The sequence below is a fragment of the Hirundo rustica genome, chromosome 1 (assembly GCF_015227805.2).
Source record: "Hirundo rustica isolate bHirRus1 chromosome 1, bHirRus1.pri.v3, whole genome shotgun sequence".
Taxonomy (NCBI): Eukaryota; Metazoa; Chordata; class Aves; order Passeriformes; family Hirundinidae; genus Hirundo; species Hirundo rustica.
Genome location: NC_053450.1, coordinates 153562543 through 153582144, shown reverse-complemented (window position 1 = coordinate 153582144; position 19602 = coordinate 153562543). Strand labels below are relative to the sequence as shown.

The 19602-nt window shown below is 43.7% G+C and overlaps 1 protein-coding gene across 1 annotated transcript in view; it reads right to left on the bottom strand.

Moving 5' to 3' along the window:
* LOC120753632 (vasoactive intestinal polypeptide receptor) overlaps positions 1–19602 on the bottom strand; it is a 62288-nt gene that overhangs the window by 9018 nt on the left and 33668 nt on the right. Inside the window, exons 6-8 of the mRNA XM_040066054.2 lie at positions 7444–7597; positions 4366–4426; positions 2027–2096 (exon numbers count right to left, since the gene is read on the bottom strand). Coding sequence (XP_039921988.1) covers positions 2027–2096; positions 4366–4426; positions 7444–7597 — 285 coding nt within the window. The remainder of the gene's footprint in view (positions 1–2026; positions 2097–4365; positions 4427–7443; positions 7598–19602) is intronic.

Here is a 19602-nt window from a genome sequence, read left to right as displayed (position 1 = left end):
GCTGGAAGCGATTGTGTTAAACCAGCCATTCTGATTCCCAGCAAAAATAGATGATAAGATTTCTTCCAGCAGTTCCTGCACTTATACAACAAGAGATGAATAAAATAGACTCAAGTCCATCTCTCAAATGGACATGCTATTTTCAAAGCCTATGAGTGATTTGATATTAATTGCACTTCTTGGTTATGACGCATTTCTTAAGCACTTCTTACCTATCCTGAGCCATTTATCATAGTTTCTGTTTGTATTTATTTCCTCAAAAAAACCCTGGTTTGTGTGTCTGATTTGATGGCAAGTGTAATTTATTAGTCCAATCCAGTATTATCTAGATCAATTACACTAACGAACATTGATAACACACAAGCTACTGCAAGGAAGGCAAGAATAGAGAAATTAAATTCCAACTGTGTTGGCTTGGAGTGGTCAAGAGCAAACACAAAGTGGAGTGTGATATGTGGGCTTGGTATAACCTTGGAATTCCATGGCAGAAGACACAGGAATCGGGATATTGGAAAAGTTGTTTAGATTTTTTTTTTTTTTTTCATCTCTAGAGTATAATCAAAGGTAATCAATCAGTGCTTAACATCTTGTACACAAGATATATCTGATGTACCTTAAAGATCTTATAGATCTTGTACATGTATTTCTCGCTTACACTGAGGTATCAGCTGTATTCCCATGGATTTGGAGGAAATGCTGCGTTACCCCCTGGAGAAACCTGCTGTTCATCAGCCAGTGGCTATCATGTCCTTCCTTTAGGACAGATGTATAGGATATCAGCTGAAGGAAAATCAGGAACTGCTGGGTAAATTCTGTTTGGCAATGAGGAAAAGATTTACTGGCCGAAAGAAGACACAGATCCATTGATCTGAAGAGAATAAAAGGGTGTGTTTTTTGACCAAAAGCTTATCTCAGGAAAGGGAAAATACTATCTATAGCTTCCCAGGATGATATAAATATTTGGAGATGTGTCATCTAAGTATTGTATTTCTTTCCAGTGAGGTAGACAGAGCAAGATGCCATTATTGAAACCTTCAGTCTGGAATCCCTGTATGATAAATGCTACAGAAAAAAAAAAAAAAAAAAAAAAAAAAAAAAGTCTTCTTGTAAAGGTCATCATGTACATGGAATAAGAATAATGTCTAAGGAAAGAATTCCATTTAAAAGAGATTGATTTGATTTGATCTGATTTGTTGCAATTTTTTTGCTTCCCTTCCCACTTCCTTGACTTAATTTAAGAAAACTCAAAACTAAGTTTAACTCCAGTTCATTTGACTTTAAGGTTTGGATCCATGCCCAACAGAGCGATGTTCAACAAGGATGGAAGGGCCCAGAGTTCCTGAGAAGCGTCCTGGTTTCTATGGTCAGATTGATCACATCCAGAGAATTAAAATAAAACACTTCTGTTGATTTTTTCTGGAAATTAGCCAAGATCCTCTAGAACTTACTCCAAAACATACGCAGCTGGAATGCAACTTTGTACTGGATGCAGGAGGCAAATTCCTGAGGGAATTCATCTACTCCCTTTTTATCTTAGTGGAAATTCACGGTAGGACCCATCTCATGTTGATTTGTAGTGTTGACATCTACAACTGAACAAGTCATCCTGGCCAGCTTGGAGAAACAAAACCATTCCTGGCATGGGTCATCTGATGGAATTCAGGCATCCACTGATTCATTAGGCAAAATGAGTCTTTCCTGGAGCTCCAGCCACATTCCTCAACCTCCTGTGGCCGCACACTCCCATGGCCACTCCACCAAGGAGATGGAGGTGCTCAAAGCTACATGAGCTCCACCCTGGTGGCCTGGTCGCTCAGACTCCTCCCATGGTCAATGCTACAGGTGTGGGTGTTTATCAGGAGAAGGAATTTCCTCATCTTGAAGCACATATTCAACACACAGTGGGATTTTACCTGGCAGTGCATTTTCCACGGACATTTACAGGACACTTCTCAACACCCCTTCACCCCTCCCCAGTTAGGACTAAAGATGGCTTTGCAGCCAGCAGAATGTGCTGATACTTTACCAAAATAGACACCAAAATAGGAGTTTTAATGATCCACCAGAATGGGGATTCCACTATTTCCTCCCAGCACCTAAAAAGAAACAAAGCCAGACTTAAAACATCAATCACAACAAGCAGGCAGGTCTGATACCTTCTCAGTTTTCCCTAAAAGCTGAGTTTTTCCAGGCTGGGTTGTGTGAAGAGGATTAACCTGGTGTGTATGGACTGGGAATGGCCAAAACTTGCATTGCAGTGGCTGTGAGCACTGGCAGGTACCAGATATCCCAGATATAATGAAAATTATTTCCCTTTGTCCATGTAATGGGCTGGAGGATGTTAGGCAGGGTGAATGTGGGGGAGGATGGTGATTTTCTTAATTTCTCCTACACTGAGCTGTGCTGCAAGAAGATTCTATTGAAACCACGGAAAACGATCAAAATCTATGAAAAGATTCATCAGAGCTCCAGTGGTCTCCACCATCCTGGATGGAGGGGGTTTGATAAACAGAGAGCAATTGGCACCAGCAGGAAAAAAACCCCAAAACAAGGAAAACCCATCACATCCTTCTGAAAAAAATAACAGCTAGTGGTGGGAGTGGTCCCACTTGTACCTGAGCTATGGATTGAGTTAGAAAATTCCATGGGGTCCAGGGTGGGATTTATTTCATCCTGAGGCCAGAGCTGTCTGCACACACCACCACTCACCTGGGACTGCATTTAAAAGCCAACGAGGAAATGAGGGGAAAGGAGTGATATGGAAATGACTGATATTGCTTGGGACACATTTATCTGCGCAGTCAGGTGGTAGAAGGCGCATTTTTTAGAAAAGCATTGATGGGAATTGGGCTGCTTTCATGTAAGAATAGATTAGTGGAGCCTACTGTAGACAATTTCACCCAAATTCAGCTCCTCTAATTCCAAATGTTGGCAGGGAAGGCAGTAGGAGATGAAGAGAGGCACTTTTAGGGCACAGTTCCTGAGAACTATTTTAAGCATCAACTTTAGGATGAGATAAAATTGCACTCCGTGGACTACACTGACTAAATCTGCCCTAAATCTACAGGGAGATGGAGCAAATTGCTCACATAGAGATACTTCCAGTTAGGTGTATGCTGCTCTTTTATTTAGAATTTAAGTGGCCCTAATTATGTCTAGTGCACTTCATTTTTGAAATAAATTGAGACAGTCTGAATGAAGGTCACTTTCATTTTGGAGTTAGAATGTTTAAATAAAGGCTTAGTGTTGTTTAACCAATCTTACCTAATTAGGGTTTATTTAATCTGGATTAATTTCCCACAATTTTTCTCTGCAGGTAATGAAAAAAAAAAAAAAAAATCTGTGTTAGGTATTAATATATTCTGTAAATTTATGCTCTGTTTTACTCAGCACAAAAATCTCGGGCTTTAAAGCCCCCAGAAAATGCAAAGAATTCTGTATTTTTATTAAGAATTTTTGGAGCCGAATGGGAATATATAGTAAGAAAAACTGGTGACCAGAATCGTTAAATCCTCCTGTCACTGTCTCATTGTGGAGATTATTTATTAACAGAGTAAATAAGGTCAGTTTTATGCAGATAGAGTGAAACCATGAAGGAAGTGAGTAGCCCTCAGGAAATGTGCTGGCGTGACTATAAGTCAAAAATGCAATGAGAAATCCGAGCTGCTTCTCGTAGTGAAAAAAGGGCAAATCAGGACACATTTGGAGGGGAAGAATGGATTTAACTCCAGGATGCAAATGCAAGAAGTGAGGGAATGCACACTGAGGACAGAATAAGCACCTGATTCTGCATCTCTCTGTGGTGTTTTCCTATAAAACCCTTTCCAATTACTGCAGTCTGACTGCTGGAATAAAAGCAAGAATGAGGATTTCGGGATCAAGTCCCCTTTATCTGCACATATCCTTGGATAACTGGTATCTGCCTCATTTTCTTAGCTGCATTCTATTTTCTTCTTATGCAAAATATCAAAGGCTGCTGCTAGGTGAAAAGAGATGAAGAATAGATCCTAAAATCTGCTTGAGAAAAAAAAAAAAAAAAAATTAGCCTCTTCCTGTGGGAGAGAATTGGGTGTGTTTAGTATCAATTCTGCAAGTTGCAAAGCTCATCTCTGAGCATGGGGCCCAAATGAAACCATCAAGGTCTGCTCAGATTCCCTGCAAATATCCTGACCAAGGCACTGGGAAGCAAAGAGGGTGAGAAATTGGCCTAAAATCAGTTTCAGGGAGACCTTGGAGCATTTCCTGGTCCCTGGTGGCAGGGGAGAGGTGCCACAGAGGTTTTGGGCTACTGAGGCTGCAGGGCTTTCCTTGGCCATAAAGGAAAGCAGATTTATAAAGGAAGGATAATTGAGCGCACAGGCTTACCCAACATCGAAAAAGTAAATCCTGACAATAGTCCAGGCGGTGATGAACACCGAGGGGGCACCTGAGGAGAGAAGAGATAGTGTTGCTGTCAGAAATCATAATCAAATGGTTACCTGATTTCATTACCAGATTATTTAAAGTCTGCCTCATTTCTCAGGGCTGTTCTCCCTTTCCCTCCATCCCTCCTGAGTGACTGAGGGGATGCCTTCCCTCAGGAGTGGGAAAATACTTCACGTTTTCAACCCTCACATGCCAAACAGACAACGTTTCCTTTCCCTCCCTGTGGCAAGATCAGCTCTCTGGAACTGCTCCCAGCACTTTGATATTCCTGCTGCAGTGCCTAGAAAAAACTTCCAGTGGTGATATGCAAGGAATAGGGATCACTTGAGACACTTACAGCGTGGATATTTGTATTTAAGGAGGTCACCACAGGCTCCCTTTAGCATCAACAGGCAGAATTACTTGTTTCTCACACACAGATCATCCAGATACGTTAGATGTTTGATTTAGAGCAATAAATATGAAATATCTCTGGACTCTTTTGCCCTGTAAGGGAGCCAAATTCACACAGAGCTGTCTGTAGTTGGCCAGGTGAAGTTGCCTCTGCTCTTCCCTCCATGATCTTCCAGATTAGGGTAGTCTTGTCCCACCCTTGTGCTGACTTTTCTCTCTCCTGTCTTTGACTGGATTTAGGTTGGAAATACTCCAGGAAGGACACATCCCTTTGCTCTGTCTTGCTCACAGATTTCTGCTCTTTATTACCGGTGATTTCCAAGTGCAATCATACTAAAGTCAGTAAAAACTGTAATTAACGCATCCAAATTATTAATTCATGCGTAACCCATTCCAGATCCATCCCTGATGCTCTTGCAAATGATGGACAACTGAAAGGCCAAAAGCCCCCTCAAGCACTTGTCATGCTCTGGAATTGCCCTTCTGTACCCAAGCGACCTCAGGACACGTTAGGAGTGCAAGAAATTTCCTTTGATTTAAATCGTTACCTTCGAGCATTTTTCTTTCAAACCTGCCAATTCTCTGGTGCTGAAATAAAGAATATCTGGAGCAAATGGTGAGTTTAAAGAAGGTCTGACCTGAGTAACTGAAACAAGACCTTCTCCCATCATCCCTCCTGCCCAGAGCATGGAGAATCATCTCTCCTTTGCAGTGTGAAGCCGAGCGTAGCTCCTGTCACTTTGGATGAAGTTACTCCATGGATAATTGATCAAATCCTGAGCCCAGGAGCATTCCTGGATGTGGCACAATTTTATTTTACCTTTTCTTCTCAAGATTCTTCCCTGCTCTTATTATTTCTCAGTTTCAGCTATTGAGAGCAGGCAGCAGAAAGTTATTTGCTTATTTAAATATAAATCTTCTACTAAATGGCATGAAAAGGGAAAAAGGATCTCTGTTTCCTTTTTGGAGAAATAAAAGAAGTTGGTAGGATTAACTTGCATAAGTCAGGAATTCAGTTATGAGTTACTTTGTGAAGAGCTTAATTCTCTCTTCCCTACAATTTATTTTATTTTATTTTATTTTATTTTATTTTATTTTATTTTATTTTATTTTATTTTATTTTATTTTATTTTATTTTATTTTCATTATATGATTGCAATTTAATTTTATTTTATGTGTTTGAGACTGGGTTTGCATTAAGGCTGGAGAAATCACCAATGCAGTGAGCAGAAGGTTTTGGCACTAGCACACAGCTGATGGGATCTGAGGGCAGCTGGCTGGCCTGAATTCAGTGCCTGGTTCAGTCCAGGAGTTCTGCTTTGCTGGGATTCATCCTTACAACTGAAGGTCAATGCATGATATCAAACTTGGGATCCTAGTCAGGATTAAAGAATTCTTTCCCAAAATCCCATCTAAATCTACTCTCTGTCAACTCAAAGCCATTCCCTGTGTCCTGTCCCTCCATCCCTTGTCCCCAGTCCCTCTCCAGCTCTCCTGGAGCCCCTTCAGGCCCTGGAAGGGGCTCTGAGCTCTCCCTGGATATTTTCCTTTTCCAGGTGAACATTCCCATCTCTCCCAGAGGGACCCCAGCCCTCAGAGCAGCTCCATGACTTCCTCTGGAGCTGCTTCAACTGCTCCACAGCCTTCTTATTTTGGGGACCCCATGGCTGGATGCATCTCTGCAGGTGGAGTCTCAGGTGAGGAGAGCAGAGGGACAGAATCACCTACCTCGACCTGCTGGTCACGTTTCTTTTGACACAGTTGGGTATTCGGGCACGTTTTGAACTCGTGTCCAGCCTCTCATCCACCAGCTGCCCCAAATCCTTCTCGGGACTTAGTGGGGCCGGGTGCTGTCTACAGACATCTCTGTCCCACCTGAGTCCCCAGGTACCTGTGCTAAATTCCTGCTCAAAACGGCAACCAGGATCCCCTCCTGGCATCCATCTGTCCTGAAGGAGATGCTGTCCTGGGGTGACTTTGTGATGCTTTTATCCCCAGTTGTCTGTCCTGTTTATGCTGGATATTAAGTTCTACACCTTTCACACTGGTCCTGAGAGTGAAGGAGGGGAAAGCAGAAGCTCTGAGTTTGTTTTCAGAAACTTCACTCACTGCTCCACATTCTGCTCACAGACTGTGCTGTCTGCAGCACGGACAGACAGTGGGACAGAGATCTCCTCTGCTTTTAGTCAGTTTTTAGCTAGCTGAGGCAGAGAAGTCCCTGGACTGTTTTTTTCCCTTTTCTTGGAACTGTTTAAACCTGTTCTGGGCTGAAAACCCAGACAAACACCTGGATCTCACACCTGTGGCTGACTGGGGCCCAGGATGGCATTTTCCAGCACTGCAGGGACTGATAAGAGACTGGGAGAGCCAAGCTACATGTGTGGCAAGGACTTCCTCAGTTTTGTCATCTCTCTTCAAAGCAGCAAGAGGTTTTATGGTTTCATATTATTCATTCTTTATGCTAATAGGCACTTTGTTTGTTAAATAAATAGTTTTTTCCACTTTTCTCTAAGGAGTTTTTCTCTTGGACCGACTGTGGGAGAGGGCACTTGGGTTTGCTTTTCCAGAGGGACCCCATTCGGAGGTTTCCTCCCCAATTTGCCCTAAACCAGGACAGATGCGTACCCCAGCCGATCAGGATGTACCACCAGAAGTACTTCCTCTCCGAGAAGAAGGAGATGACCAGCAGGGTGTGAAGGTACAACCCCTCCACCAGCAGCCAGAAGAAGTTTGCCATGACACAGTACTGGAAGAAAACCATCATGGCCTTGCAGCCCACCTGGAAGAGAAGACACGAACAGTGGTGAACTGCAGGGTGTTCCCACAGGAAAGAAATTTCCACCAAATTACCAGAGACCCTTGCTCTAGGTGTATCTCTGGGGTTGCTTTGGGAAGCACCTGAACTCCTTATGGAATGAATTCTATGGTGAAAAGCCAAGTCTACAAAAAGTTGCTCCTCTTTAGGAAAAGAAGGACTGGGATATATATTTTTAAAATAAAGCATAGTCAGGAGAAGCAGGGTAAGCACACAAAAGCATGCATGGCTCTTATTGCTCTGGAAGGGGAGAGATTTGAAAAGGGAAGGTGAATTGTTTACCTTCAGGAAATGAATAATTGAACACAGTTACTTGCTGTGTGGAGATTTCACTGCAGCACAGGTGATGGGAACAGTTCCCTTAGCAAAGAAATAAACACAAATGGAAATTTCTGACACTTAAGGGAAATGTCTGACATTTTGCATCATTACACATCCTCGAGATGTTGACTCAGCAATTGCCCTGTTGCTTTCAGTGGGTCTGCCTGGGTGATACTCTGCCTTTTCTGGGGCATTTGCTCTCACTCCCTTGTTGGTGGCACTTCCCTGGTGTCCTGCAGGTGTAGAATGTTTAATTTAGGGCAATAGTTTGCACCAGTGACAAAACCCCATTTTCCCCTCTGCTCCTCTCCTGCTGGAAGCATTTGCTGAGGAATGCCTGTTAAGAGGAGAAGTGTGGAAAGAGCTTTTTCAATGCCACGTGTTTTGGGAGGGACTGTCCCCACCCTCAGCCCTCTCCTAAACTCATCAGTGCATGACGCTGGGGACCCTGATGGGCTCCTGATAATCAATTTCTGCGCACATCAGCTCCCTCCCGTGAGGCACAGCATAAACACAGGCTTGCTTAGGGGGGCTCTTGCGGTGCCACCCCACACCCAAGCAAATGTTTTCATATTAGGAAAAGAGTTTCAGTTTTACCCCATGACTTTTAAGGAAGAAGAACCAGACACTGCTCGGTCTTTCTTGGAGTTTCTCAAGGCTTTCTCAAGGTATCTTAGCAGGTGCAAGAGACTGCCCTGCACTGTGCACGGCTTTGACTCTTCTTGTTCTGTATAGCTTGTTATTTTCTCTTTAATTAAACCTTTTTGCTTTTTCAAAACACCTCCAATTGAGCCATCTCTCCGATTATTTTAAAGCCATTTCTGGGAGGCTGCTGGTCAACCCTCAGAGTGTGTTCAACCCTCGTGGGGCTAAAAACCCCATGCAGAATTCCAACAGGGTGCTGATGGGGCAAACTGGAGGCAGAGCAGGAAGATAACTCCCTTCCAACTCAAAATATTCTCTGTGTGACTTCAGGCAATGCCAGGGAGGGAAGGTGGCACAGGGCTGAGCTGGCAGAGGCCGGGGGTGCAGCAGCCACATCCCGATGGCTTTGCCACACGTTTAGTTTCTCCCTGATTTTGTGTGCACGTGGCTGTGTGACATTGCCACCCCTCCCTCCTTTCCCCCAAAGCCTGAGTGCCTGCGTGATGTGTCTGCAGCCAGCAGGGGTTGGTGTGTGAGTGAATTCCTCTATGGTTTCACTCTGTCGGTGTTTGGCCCAAATCCAGCAGCTCCCAGGTGAGACACGAGGTTTGAGGGGGGGGATTTGGTGCATCTCAAGCACCTGCCTGTAAAACAAGGGTTACCTTTGGGGATTGTGCACCTGGGGATCACTTCTGGGTGGTTGCACTGAACTTATGGCAGAGGCAGGAGGCTGGATCATGGCACAAGGGACTGCAAGGCTTCACAGGACGAGGGAAGGCTGCTCACAAACAGTGCATGTGATTTCTGCCCAGCAGAGACTCTCAGGAAGGGATCTCCAGCCTGACCTTGCAGAGCTATTGCTGTTCAGACAGAAAACTGTACTAAATTCAGGCTGTGGCAGCAGAAATTGCAGATCCAAATCCATCCCCTCTTCTCCCAGTTCTGGCAAACATCAATTTTGTGGCAATCTCTGGGTCTAATTCCTCCCTTAAAGTGGTGGTGGCTTGTCACAAATCTGAGTTGGATCATGGTTAGCAGTTGGTTCTGATCATCTCCGAGGTCTTTCCAACTTTAACAATTCTATGGTTTTATTTCTCCATGTGCATGGGCAGCAGCTGGGTTTTGGCAATTTCTTCTCTGCAGGACCTGCAGCAGCTCAATTCTTTGCTCCTTGCTGGGGGATATTTGCTTATTTGAGCAGTTCCCACCACTCCTGGAATTTTTGGTTTTACCTGGAGTGAAGACCTTTTTGTGCACCATTTTTAGTGCATGACAGAAATGTCTCTCAGCCAGGGATCACCTGTGGCACGGGATGTTCTCTGCTGGAACAGGGTTGGATGCACTGCCCTGTCCTTAAAATTAAATAATGACATTTTTGCACTGCCTGGGCTTGCTACTGTTGCCTAAAGTGGGTAAGTTTAAAGCAGGTATTTCTATGAGAGGTGCAGTTTGTTGATGATTCCATCGATCCTCTTTGACACTGGCGCGTTTGGAAAACGGCTCTTCCTGGCTTTTGGGGAGACCTTACTCCATGCAGCACTTGGTAATGGGTCTCCACCTTCCTAATTGATTAAATTCAGCCTCAGAGAGGCTGGTTTAATGCGGAGGAATAAAATTCTCTTTTATGCAAGATACCTTACCCTTTAGATGAGAGACACGGGGCAGAGATGAGCCATTACATCTCTAGAATTTATTTTCTTTCGTAAAGAGCAGACCTCACGACGTGTCACTGTTGAAAGACTAATGTGGGCTATTTTTAGAACAGGCATTTTCCAGGGGAAAAGCTGAATTCCGTCACTGCCTTTTCTACCCTCTCTTCTTCCATGGGCTCATTTACAGATTATTTCCTTGTCTTTCCTCAGGGATCTTGCTTTGCTCACGTCCACAGGAGCTGTGGCAGCGAGGTGGCTTTTCCCTTGATTTTGTGGATGGCACGTCTACTCAAGTGGTTCCTCTCTTGTTCCTCTTTACAGCTGCATCAGGCAGGTGTCCTTTGCTTTTCTCACGAAAATCCTTCCCTTTCCACATGTGCTTCTAATGGTTGAACGCTGGGAAGGACTCTGTCTCCAGCCAGTGGGCTCTTGATCCCTCCTGACAAACCCTTGGACCCCAACATGTTTGTACTTCTCTGCAAATTCCTCGTAGTCAATAAGAACATTTAATCTTGATTATTGTAGAAGTTTGCCTGAGGATGGGGCCTGTCTTAAACCTGCTCGAGGGCTTTCCAGAGGAGGAGGCAAAGAGAAGGGACACAAGGGTGGGAAGAAGAAGACCGAGAAACAACCTTGCCAGGCTTTTTCCTTGTGCCCACTTTTTGCCTATTCTTTTTCAGCCTTCTGAGTTTGCAGGTTTGTAGTGGAGTTTCTCACGGATTGTAACATAAACTACGTGATTGTTTTCGCATTCCTCTTTGGAGGAGGGACAATTGATAGACTTCTAGTTTGACCAATGGGGTCGGAGAGGTGGCAAACTCATTCTCCAATCATTGTCCAGAATCTATATAAATCGAGGTTGAGAAATAAACATTCATCTTTTTTGCTCTTTTGCTCTGATAATTTAGTTGTATATCGTTCTTTTCATGTCCGTCTAGCGACACCCAGTAGGACATTTTATTTTGAGTAATTTTAGCCCTGAGGAAAACATCTTTCTCTTCATTTTTTTTAGGCAGGTCAACAGGTCACTGCATCAGTTTTATGACCCACCTATAAAAATGTAGTTCACTGAGCTCAATCTGCACTAAATATGCATATATCATTCTCCTCAGTGGCAGCAGCTCTGCTCATTCACAACTCCTGAAGGCTGTCAGTCTGGACCAGCTGACGAATTTCTCAAGCTCAGTATGAGCAGCTTAGTTAGACACGAATTGGTCTGAGTTTTTGAGGCACACACACCCCCGACACACATCCATGATCAGCCTCCTGTGGATGCAGTAAAACTCTATCAAAAAAGGCAATCGGCTCCACAGAAATGCCAACACAAGCCTCCCTTGCCTTCTTTAGCAGGGATATCGTTTAGGATTTGGGTTCAGGTAGGATTTAGACCAAAGAAGTAGAAAGGAGCACTTGAGTGATTGAAACTCCACCTGCCACAGCTGGACTGGGAATACTGGAGTGATCGATATCCCACCTGCCACAGCTGGACTGGGAATACTGGAGTGATTGGTATCCCACCTGCCACAGCTGGACTGGGAATACTGGAGTGATTGATATCCCACCTGCCACAGCTGGACTGGGAATACTGGAGTGATCGATATCCCACCTGCCACAGCTGGACTGGGAATACTGGAGTGATTGATAACCCACCTGCCACAGCTGGGCTTGGAATACTGGAGTGATTGAAATCCCACCTGCCACAGCTGGGCTTGGAATACTGGAGTGATTGATATCCCACCTGCCACAGCTGGGTTTGGAATACTGGAGTGATTGATATCCCACCTGCCACAGCTGGACTGGGAATACTGGAGTGATTGATATCCCACCTGCCACAGCTGGACTGGGAATACTGGAGTGATTGATATCCCACCTGCCACAGCTGGGCTTGGAATACTGGAGTGATTGATATCCCACCTGCCACAGCTGGACTGGGAATACTGGAGTGATTGATATCCCACCTGCCACAGCTGGACTGGGAATACTGGAGTGATTGATATCCCACCTACCACAGCTGGACTGGGAATACTGGAGTGATCGATATCCCACCTGCCACAGCTAGACTGGGAATACTGGAGTGATTGATATCCCACCTGCCACAGCTGGACTGGGAATACTGGTGTCTCACTGCCCCCGATGCTCCACCACAACATCTGATCTCTCCCTCCCCCTGTGCAGAATCATGGAACAGTTTGAGTTAGAAGGGACCTTTTAAAGATCCTGCCCCTCTGTGACCTGCCCTGTGTGTGGACATAACCCCACATTCCCACCTCGTACCCATAAACTCTGCAGTTTCCTGTGGTGTGGAAGGTTTGGGGCAGGGCACCAAGACACATTTAAGTCAGCTTAAAGATATATTGAAGACATCCCGTGCAATCCTGGTCAGTGATGCAGCTCCTGGCATTAGTTATGGAGTTGGGACCATGCATCCAGCAAAAATGTGGGCTCAGATTTGCCTCAATCCATCAATCATGAAACCTTGAGACCTCAAAACCCTCCTTTAAGGTACTTTGGTGCTGTTACCTGGGCTACTGCCAGCACTGCAGCTGGAAGAGATTTACACTGAGATTCCTGCAGGTCTCTTCCATAGAAGACTGATAAAAACTCATTTTCCCAGTGACAGATTTATCTAGCACTTCTGTTTTACGTTGCCCAGAAGACACAACCTGTGGGAAGGGCTGCTGACTGACTCGTCCTGCATTTGCACACAGCAAGAGCTGATCTTCTCCCCAGCCTGGTCAAAAACAGCTTCCTTGACCTTATTGAAAAGCTTTTTGTAGATCCCACTCATGACCTGGGTGATGGGATAGTGCTGAGCAGGTATTGCCTGCTTTGGAGATGCTGAAATTAAGAATTTCCAGTGCAGGGACTGGCCCAGCCTTAGGTCTCCATAACTGCAGTGCCACTTTAGACACTCATAATCATAATTAAATTCAGGAATACATCACTTTTGAGCTGTTCCCACCCCTTCTGTTGAGACATCAACTTTAACAAAAGCATGAAATCTGTAATAATGATCCAATAACCGAATGATTGCTCTGCTTGTAAGGTTACACTACATGATTAATTCCCCATCTCACTATCATGGTGTTGGAATTCATGTAAGTGTCAAATTCCCAATACTTTTATAATCTAATTGCTCTGTCCATGGCTAAACGTGGCCCATTAATTCCTGTGCATGTGGCATGGAGATGTCAGGATGGACTTGGTTTCCAAATGTGTTTTCAATCTTCACAGGGGATTTTTCTCTGCTTTTAACTTAACTTTTAGTTTACAGAATCAGAAAAAAACCCCACATTTGGGTTGCAAAAGACTTTTATTATCATTGAGTCCTACTGTAAATCCAGCACTGTCAAGGCCACCACTAAACCATGTCTCCAGGTGCCATGTCTGTGCCTCTGTGCCTCTTGAAAATTCCTCCAGGGATGGGGACTCCACCGCTGCCCTGGAGAGCCCCTTCCAATGCCTGAGAACCCTTTTTTTCAAGAACTGTTTTCCCTAATACTCAATCTAAACCTCTTCTGGTGCCAATTGAGGTAATTTCCCCTTGTCCTGTCCCTGTTCCCTGAGAGCAGATCGCGACCCCTCTGGCTGTCCCCTCCTATCAGGAGTTGTGCAGAGCCACAAGGTTCCCCCTGAGCCTCCTTTTCTCCCAGCTGAGCCCCCTTCCCAGCTCTCTCAGCTGATCCTGGTGCTCCAGATCATTCCCAGCTCTGTTCCCTCCCCTGGACACGCTCCAGCCCCTCCACGTCCTTGTCCTCTCAAGTAGGGATTTTTGTTGTCTAGACCAACATTTAACCCTACAGAAGCCAAGGGCAAAGCCCCTGCTGACTTCAATTTTGGTGCTGGAGGCTGAATTTGTAGAAATTTAGGATGGGGATGATGGAAAATTTGGGGCAGAAATAGAATGGTTCCTAAGTGGGTGGACTCTGCTCCTCCAAAGATGAGCTCTTGGGTCAAACCAATTTGCTGAGTGAAGGAAAAAAAAAAAAGGAAAAGAAAAAGGATGGTAGGAAGAAAAAAAGAAAAAGAAAAAGAAAAAGAAAAGAAAAGAAAAGAAAAAAGAAAAGAAAAAAGAAAAGAAAAAAAAAGAAAAGAAAAGAAAAGAACAGCAACAAAGACAAGACAAAGAAAGAAAAAGAAAAGAAAAAAGAAAAGAAAAGAAAAGAAAGAGAGAGGAAAAAAGAAAAAAAGGGAATGGAAAAGGAAAAGGAAAAGGAAAAGGAAAAGGAAAAGGAAAAGGAAAGGGAAAAGGACAGTCATGCTAACTTAGGCTTAGCATAACAAACCTTTTTTGTAACAACAGCAAAAAAGGAAATTAAAAACAAACCAGCCAGACTGCCTGGCTAAAAGCTATCACTTTCATTTCTTCCCTCAGTTTAATTACAGTTGTAGACCAGATTCAAAGAGGTGGGCAATAAAAAAGCCCCACAAATTTTATGTTCAATAATGAAAGTGAATTGTCTTCAAATACTCAAAGGAGAAAACTTCTCCTAAATCAGTTGGGTGCCTTTGACTCCTTCCCTCCCTCCCTATCACCGGGTGTGACAAGCAGGGAATTTCAAACAATAAATTGCTGCCTTGGTGGGTGGCTCTGCAGGTTTTCCTGGAAGATGCACAGAAATTAAGGCTGTTGAAAGCAATATCTATGAATGAAGAAATGTGATTCAAGAAATTCTTAAAAGGCCATCTTGACAGAAGCAAAGAGGCTCACGATGGAAGCACACAGACTCCAGTTTGAAAGTCTCAAAGTAATTCATGGTCTATCAGGACTTATGAACAATAAAATACCTTCATGGGAATAGAAATCTTATGTCTTGATGATGAACCTTTCAGAGGCTTCAGCTCTTAGTATAAAAATATATTATTAAGAGTACAGACAGATCAATTTGACTGGATTCATGGTCACTGTCTGTCTCAGGCACAGGGAGAAGAGGTCCCAAACCCACATTTTCCCTGTTAGCTGCCTGCTCTGCACCCATGGTGCCCCAGAAACATTATGCAAGTGCACTCTAAAGCCTTTGTGGTGGCTAATTATCTCAATTTATCTTAACCTGCTTTCCTTCAGGTCACAGTCCATTACATTTTCGTGCACCCATCACTGCCCCAAGAGCACGCCCTGGAATACTTGCCTCATGTCAGCTGCCAGTGGGCAATTTATGAAGCCATTATAACCTGGATTTGTGTCTGGGCTCGTGGATTTGTTACCAATTCATAAAGCAGAAATGACGACGGACGAGCTGGGCTGTACAGCCTGACCCAGGCACACAGCCCCTGCCTCAGCCAGGTAAGGCTTTCCTGGCCTCCTCAAAACTGTGCAGCAATGGGCACATCAGGAAGAAGCTTTTGGATCAATTTCTATTTCTTTCCTGTGCTTCTTTCACCTGCAACAAGGTCGGGCCACTAATGAACCTGGCTGGAGCATTGTATCCCTCATTAGAGATTTCTGCAGAAAGAGTTCAATCCAAAGTCATATAGAATCCAACGTCCCAGGAGATAAACCTGGCTTTTCTCTGTACTTTCACCTCCTCAGAGCCAGCTGAAAATGGCAAGGCATTTAGAGAAACAGAATCCCAGAATGGTTTGGGTTTGAAGGGACCTTAAAGATAACCCATGCCACGCCCTTGCCATCAGCAGGGACACCTTCCCCTGTTCCAGGATGCTCCAAACCCCATCCAACCTGGCTTTGGACACTTCCAGGGATGAGGTGAGGATTTACGAGGAAGTTACGTGAGACGGCCTCTATTTCATGTGCAAAGCATAACAGGGGCAGATCCTGCACTGATTAAAATAAATGGAGCTGCACCAGTGAATTTTGTATTGAAACAAAAGGAGTTGCACCAGTGAATTTTGTGTTAAATGGAGTTGCACCAGTGAATTTTGTATTGAAACAAACGGAGTTGCACCAGTAAATTTTGTATTAAAACAAATGGAGTTGCACCAGTGAATTTTGTGTTCAATGAAGTTGCAGCAGTTTTCACTGATGAAAAATGTGGTGCACATGGCTGCACTTCATGCCTTGCCCGCTTCCCATGCAGGCTTCCTCAAATCCAACACTGTCCTGTTGGATTCAAGGAAGAAACTCTTACGTCCGCTTTCCCTCAAATGAGAAGCAACTCTAAGCCCCATGACTGTGATCCTCAAGGCTCTTTAAGAATTTATCTTAGCTGATTTTAGCAGGGGTTATGTAACTGTCAGTCTTGAAGGACTCAGCCTTTCTATTTTGTCTCTTAGGAATTCTTGTTTGATTCTTGGGAGCCGTCCTGCGAGTATTTCTGAGATGCTGATTAGCTCTGCTTGGTCTAACCTGGGTGTCAGATGACTCAGAGTTGAGGTCAGATGTAAAAATAGAATTATCTTGGTAAATGGGTTAACGGTGCCTGTTTTGTGCCCATCAGTCACAGGATAATGGTGCTCATGAGCGCATCTTCAGTGATAAGCCAAGTCAACCACAAGGCAGCGATGAAAAAGAGAAGCTGATCGGGGTTTTAATAAAGCCCTTCCACACACTTTTCCCATTTTCTCTCTTTTTTGGCAACTGTGGTGTGTTAAGGTGCCAGCCCATGGTGGTGTCACTGCTGTGTCCAGAGTTAGAGTCACTTAAGTAAAGAAAATTCCTCCTCCAGAGCTCTGCCAGAGTCTGACCTTCTGCCTTCATTCCTGGGTTATTTCCAGGATGCTTCCATTCCTTCCCTTTGCTTTCTTTCTGTTTCTTTGCATGATTTACAGGGACTTTCTCTAGGGCATGTTTGGGGTTTTTTGTTTTGTTTTGTTCTTTTTTTTCCTTCCCCTCTGTTTTACTGTAAACCTTAGATTGTAGCAGTGATCATCAGATAACACCCAAAGAAACAACTGACTCTCTAATGTTTGTTTTGCTTTAACACAAGTGCACAAAAAGCCTTCTACTGTTCCATTTCTCCATCAGCCTGCATGCCGTGGTGCTCCCACATGGATCTGAGTAGCCTCACTGCTGTAAATGAAAATGTATCTGTCTTCAACTTCCATAAATAAACTTAATTTAGGGGCCTGTAGAGGCCTTATCAGTCTGTCCTGAGGGAATTAATAAAAAAAAAAAAAAAAAAACCCACCGATTTTTCACTCTGAAAATATGAGATATGCATGTAAATTCTCAACTGCTGAACTCCCACCCTCATCTGCGAAGAATAATTTTTGTGTTGGAATTTTTTGTTTTACTGGAATAATACAAAAGGGAAAAGAAAAATGATGCCATCTCCCTTGGCTGAATCTCCAGCAAGGGCAAATTTGCAGAGCTCAGAAAAAAAGTCAGCTTGAATTTAACCTGTAGAACCTGATCTTTGTTTACAGCAAACTGTTGGCTTTTTCTTCAGCAAGGCTGGAGATGTAAGTGGTTCATCATTATTATGCCATTCAGATGTGACAGTAATGAAACTATATCAAAACCTATCCCTAAACTGACAAAAAAAAAAAAAAAAAAAAAAAAAAAAAAAAAAAAAAAGAAATGAAACAACAATTCAAGTGTTCAGTGCAATCCTTCTACCACATTTGTTGTTTTGACTGTTGTTTTTACAGGCTGTTCCCCAGGGAGAGAAGGAAAGGGGAAGATAAATTGTGGGAATGCCAAGAGGGAAGGGCACTAAACCTAAGGAAATCAGTGTGAAAAAACTAAAACTTCATGAGTCTGGCTGGGGAAAAAAAAAAAAAACAACAAAACAAACAAACAAAAAACCAAACAAACAAAAAAAACCCCACAAACAACAAAACCCCACACAAAAAAAACCCCCAAAACAAACAAGCAATCAAACACCCCCCCCCTCAAAAACCTGAAAAAACCAAACCAGAAAATAAAATGGAAATCCAGACTGTAAAATGATGCAATTTTTCCCACACTGTGAACAATTTTCAGGTGTAACAAAGCCACATGTTGTGAGTTTTCCCTCAGAAATGACCAATTAGCGAGAGAGCACATAACCTGAATGAGTCCAACCCAATAGTTCTTGAAGAAGTCCGAGTGGGTGGGTCCACAGAGCCCTCTGAGCCCGATCATCTCCACATCCAAGTGCTTAAAGCCCCAGCTGACAAACACAGCTGCCTGTTTTTAATCCACTTAAGCCAATAGGGTGATTCAGTTATGTATAATTAGAATTAAAAAGCTACATAAATACTTTATGAGAGAGAGGGAGGAAATGAGTTTGGTCTCCTCATGGTGTGTTGAGCAAAATGTTGTGTCTGTGTGGGGCCATCTCACCCCTCTGCTGTTTGCACTCCTCTAGAAAATTCAAAATGTCCCTGCGACGTTTTATTTCTTACTGGAAAACCCCACAAAAACCCGCATTTGGAAGAGGTCAGCCTAGGGATTCTCCACGAGCCAAGTGACCCACATTGTACCTAGAACCAAATCTAACAGAATTGTACACCTGGAAAGAGGAGGAGGAGTGAGGGGCGTTTACAAAGCCACCGGTGCTGAATTTCCTTGGTGTTGGCCAAGGGGCTTTGTGCAGGGTCTGGGTTTAAAGATCATTTAAACCGGTTCCATTTAGGCATAAAAACAGGACCTGCTTGTTAACTCAGGGTTTCTCCCCAGTGAAGACCGGTTGATCTTTTCACCCAAGCAGCGTTTTTTTCCCCCAGGAGTGAGTTTATCCATAAAGTAGGACCAAGGAACTCATGGAGGTTATGGGTGCCACACATCACTCTGCAAACATCACCCAGTGCTGGCTCACACCATGACTCAGTGATGCTCATCACATTTATTTTGTCTGCACTGGCCCTGAAATGCTTACAGCCTCATTATCAGGCACTGTGGCCCATAGAAATGCTCAATAAATTAATTTTCAAGGTGTTTTTTCACGTTGAACTCAGTGGCAATCCAAAATTCTTCGAGTTTAAAATGGTGCAGAGTTAACACCACACTGGAAGTGCCCCAAACTAGATAAAATGAAGTAAAAATGCAGTAAAGCCTCTTGAAAAGGTTTTTTTTTTATTACATATACACTTACTGTGTTGGAGTCCCTGCTTGATTGAAGCATTGAAATGTTTGCTGGTGGAGAGCTTAACATATTTTTGTGTGGCTGGAGCACAAAACATAACTTAAAGTCTTCTTAATGCAGCAGGTAATATCAAATTGAGAACTTTGGTGCCTCCATCAGAAATGCTGGGAGAGGTTTCTATTAATTTGGATTTTATAGCCCTAAGTCTGTTCTGAAAGGGGAGTGTCTTTACCCTTTCATTGCCTCTAGGAACTGAGTGTGGTTTCTCTTCTAATGAAACAATTTTATTACTTTGGGTTTGCCCTGTTCTAAACCAGAGTAACAGTGAGAGCATTCAGCAAAAATTGTTAGTTCAAATCTCTCCCCAGACTGAACGAGCTCAAGG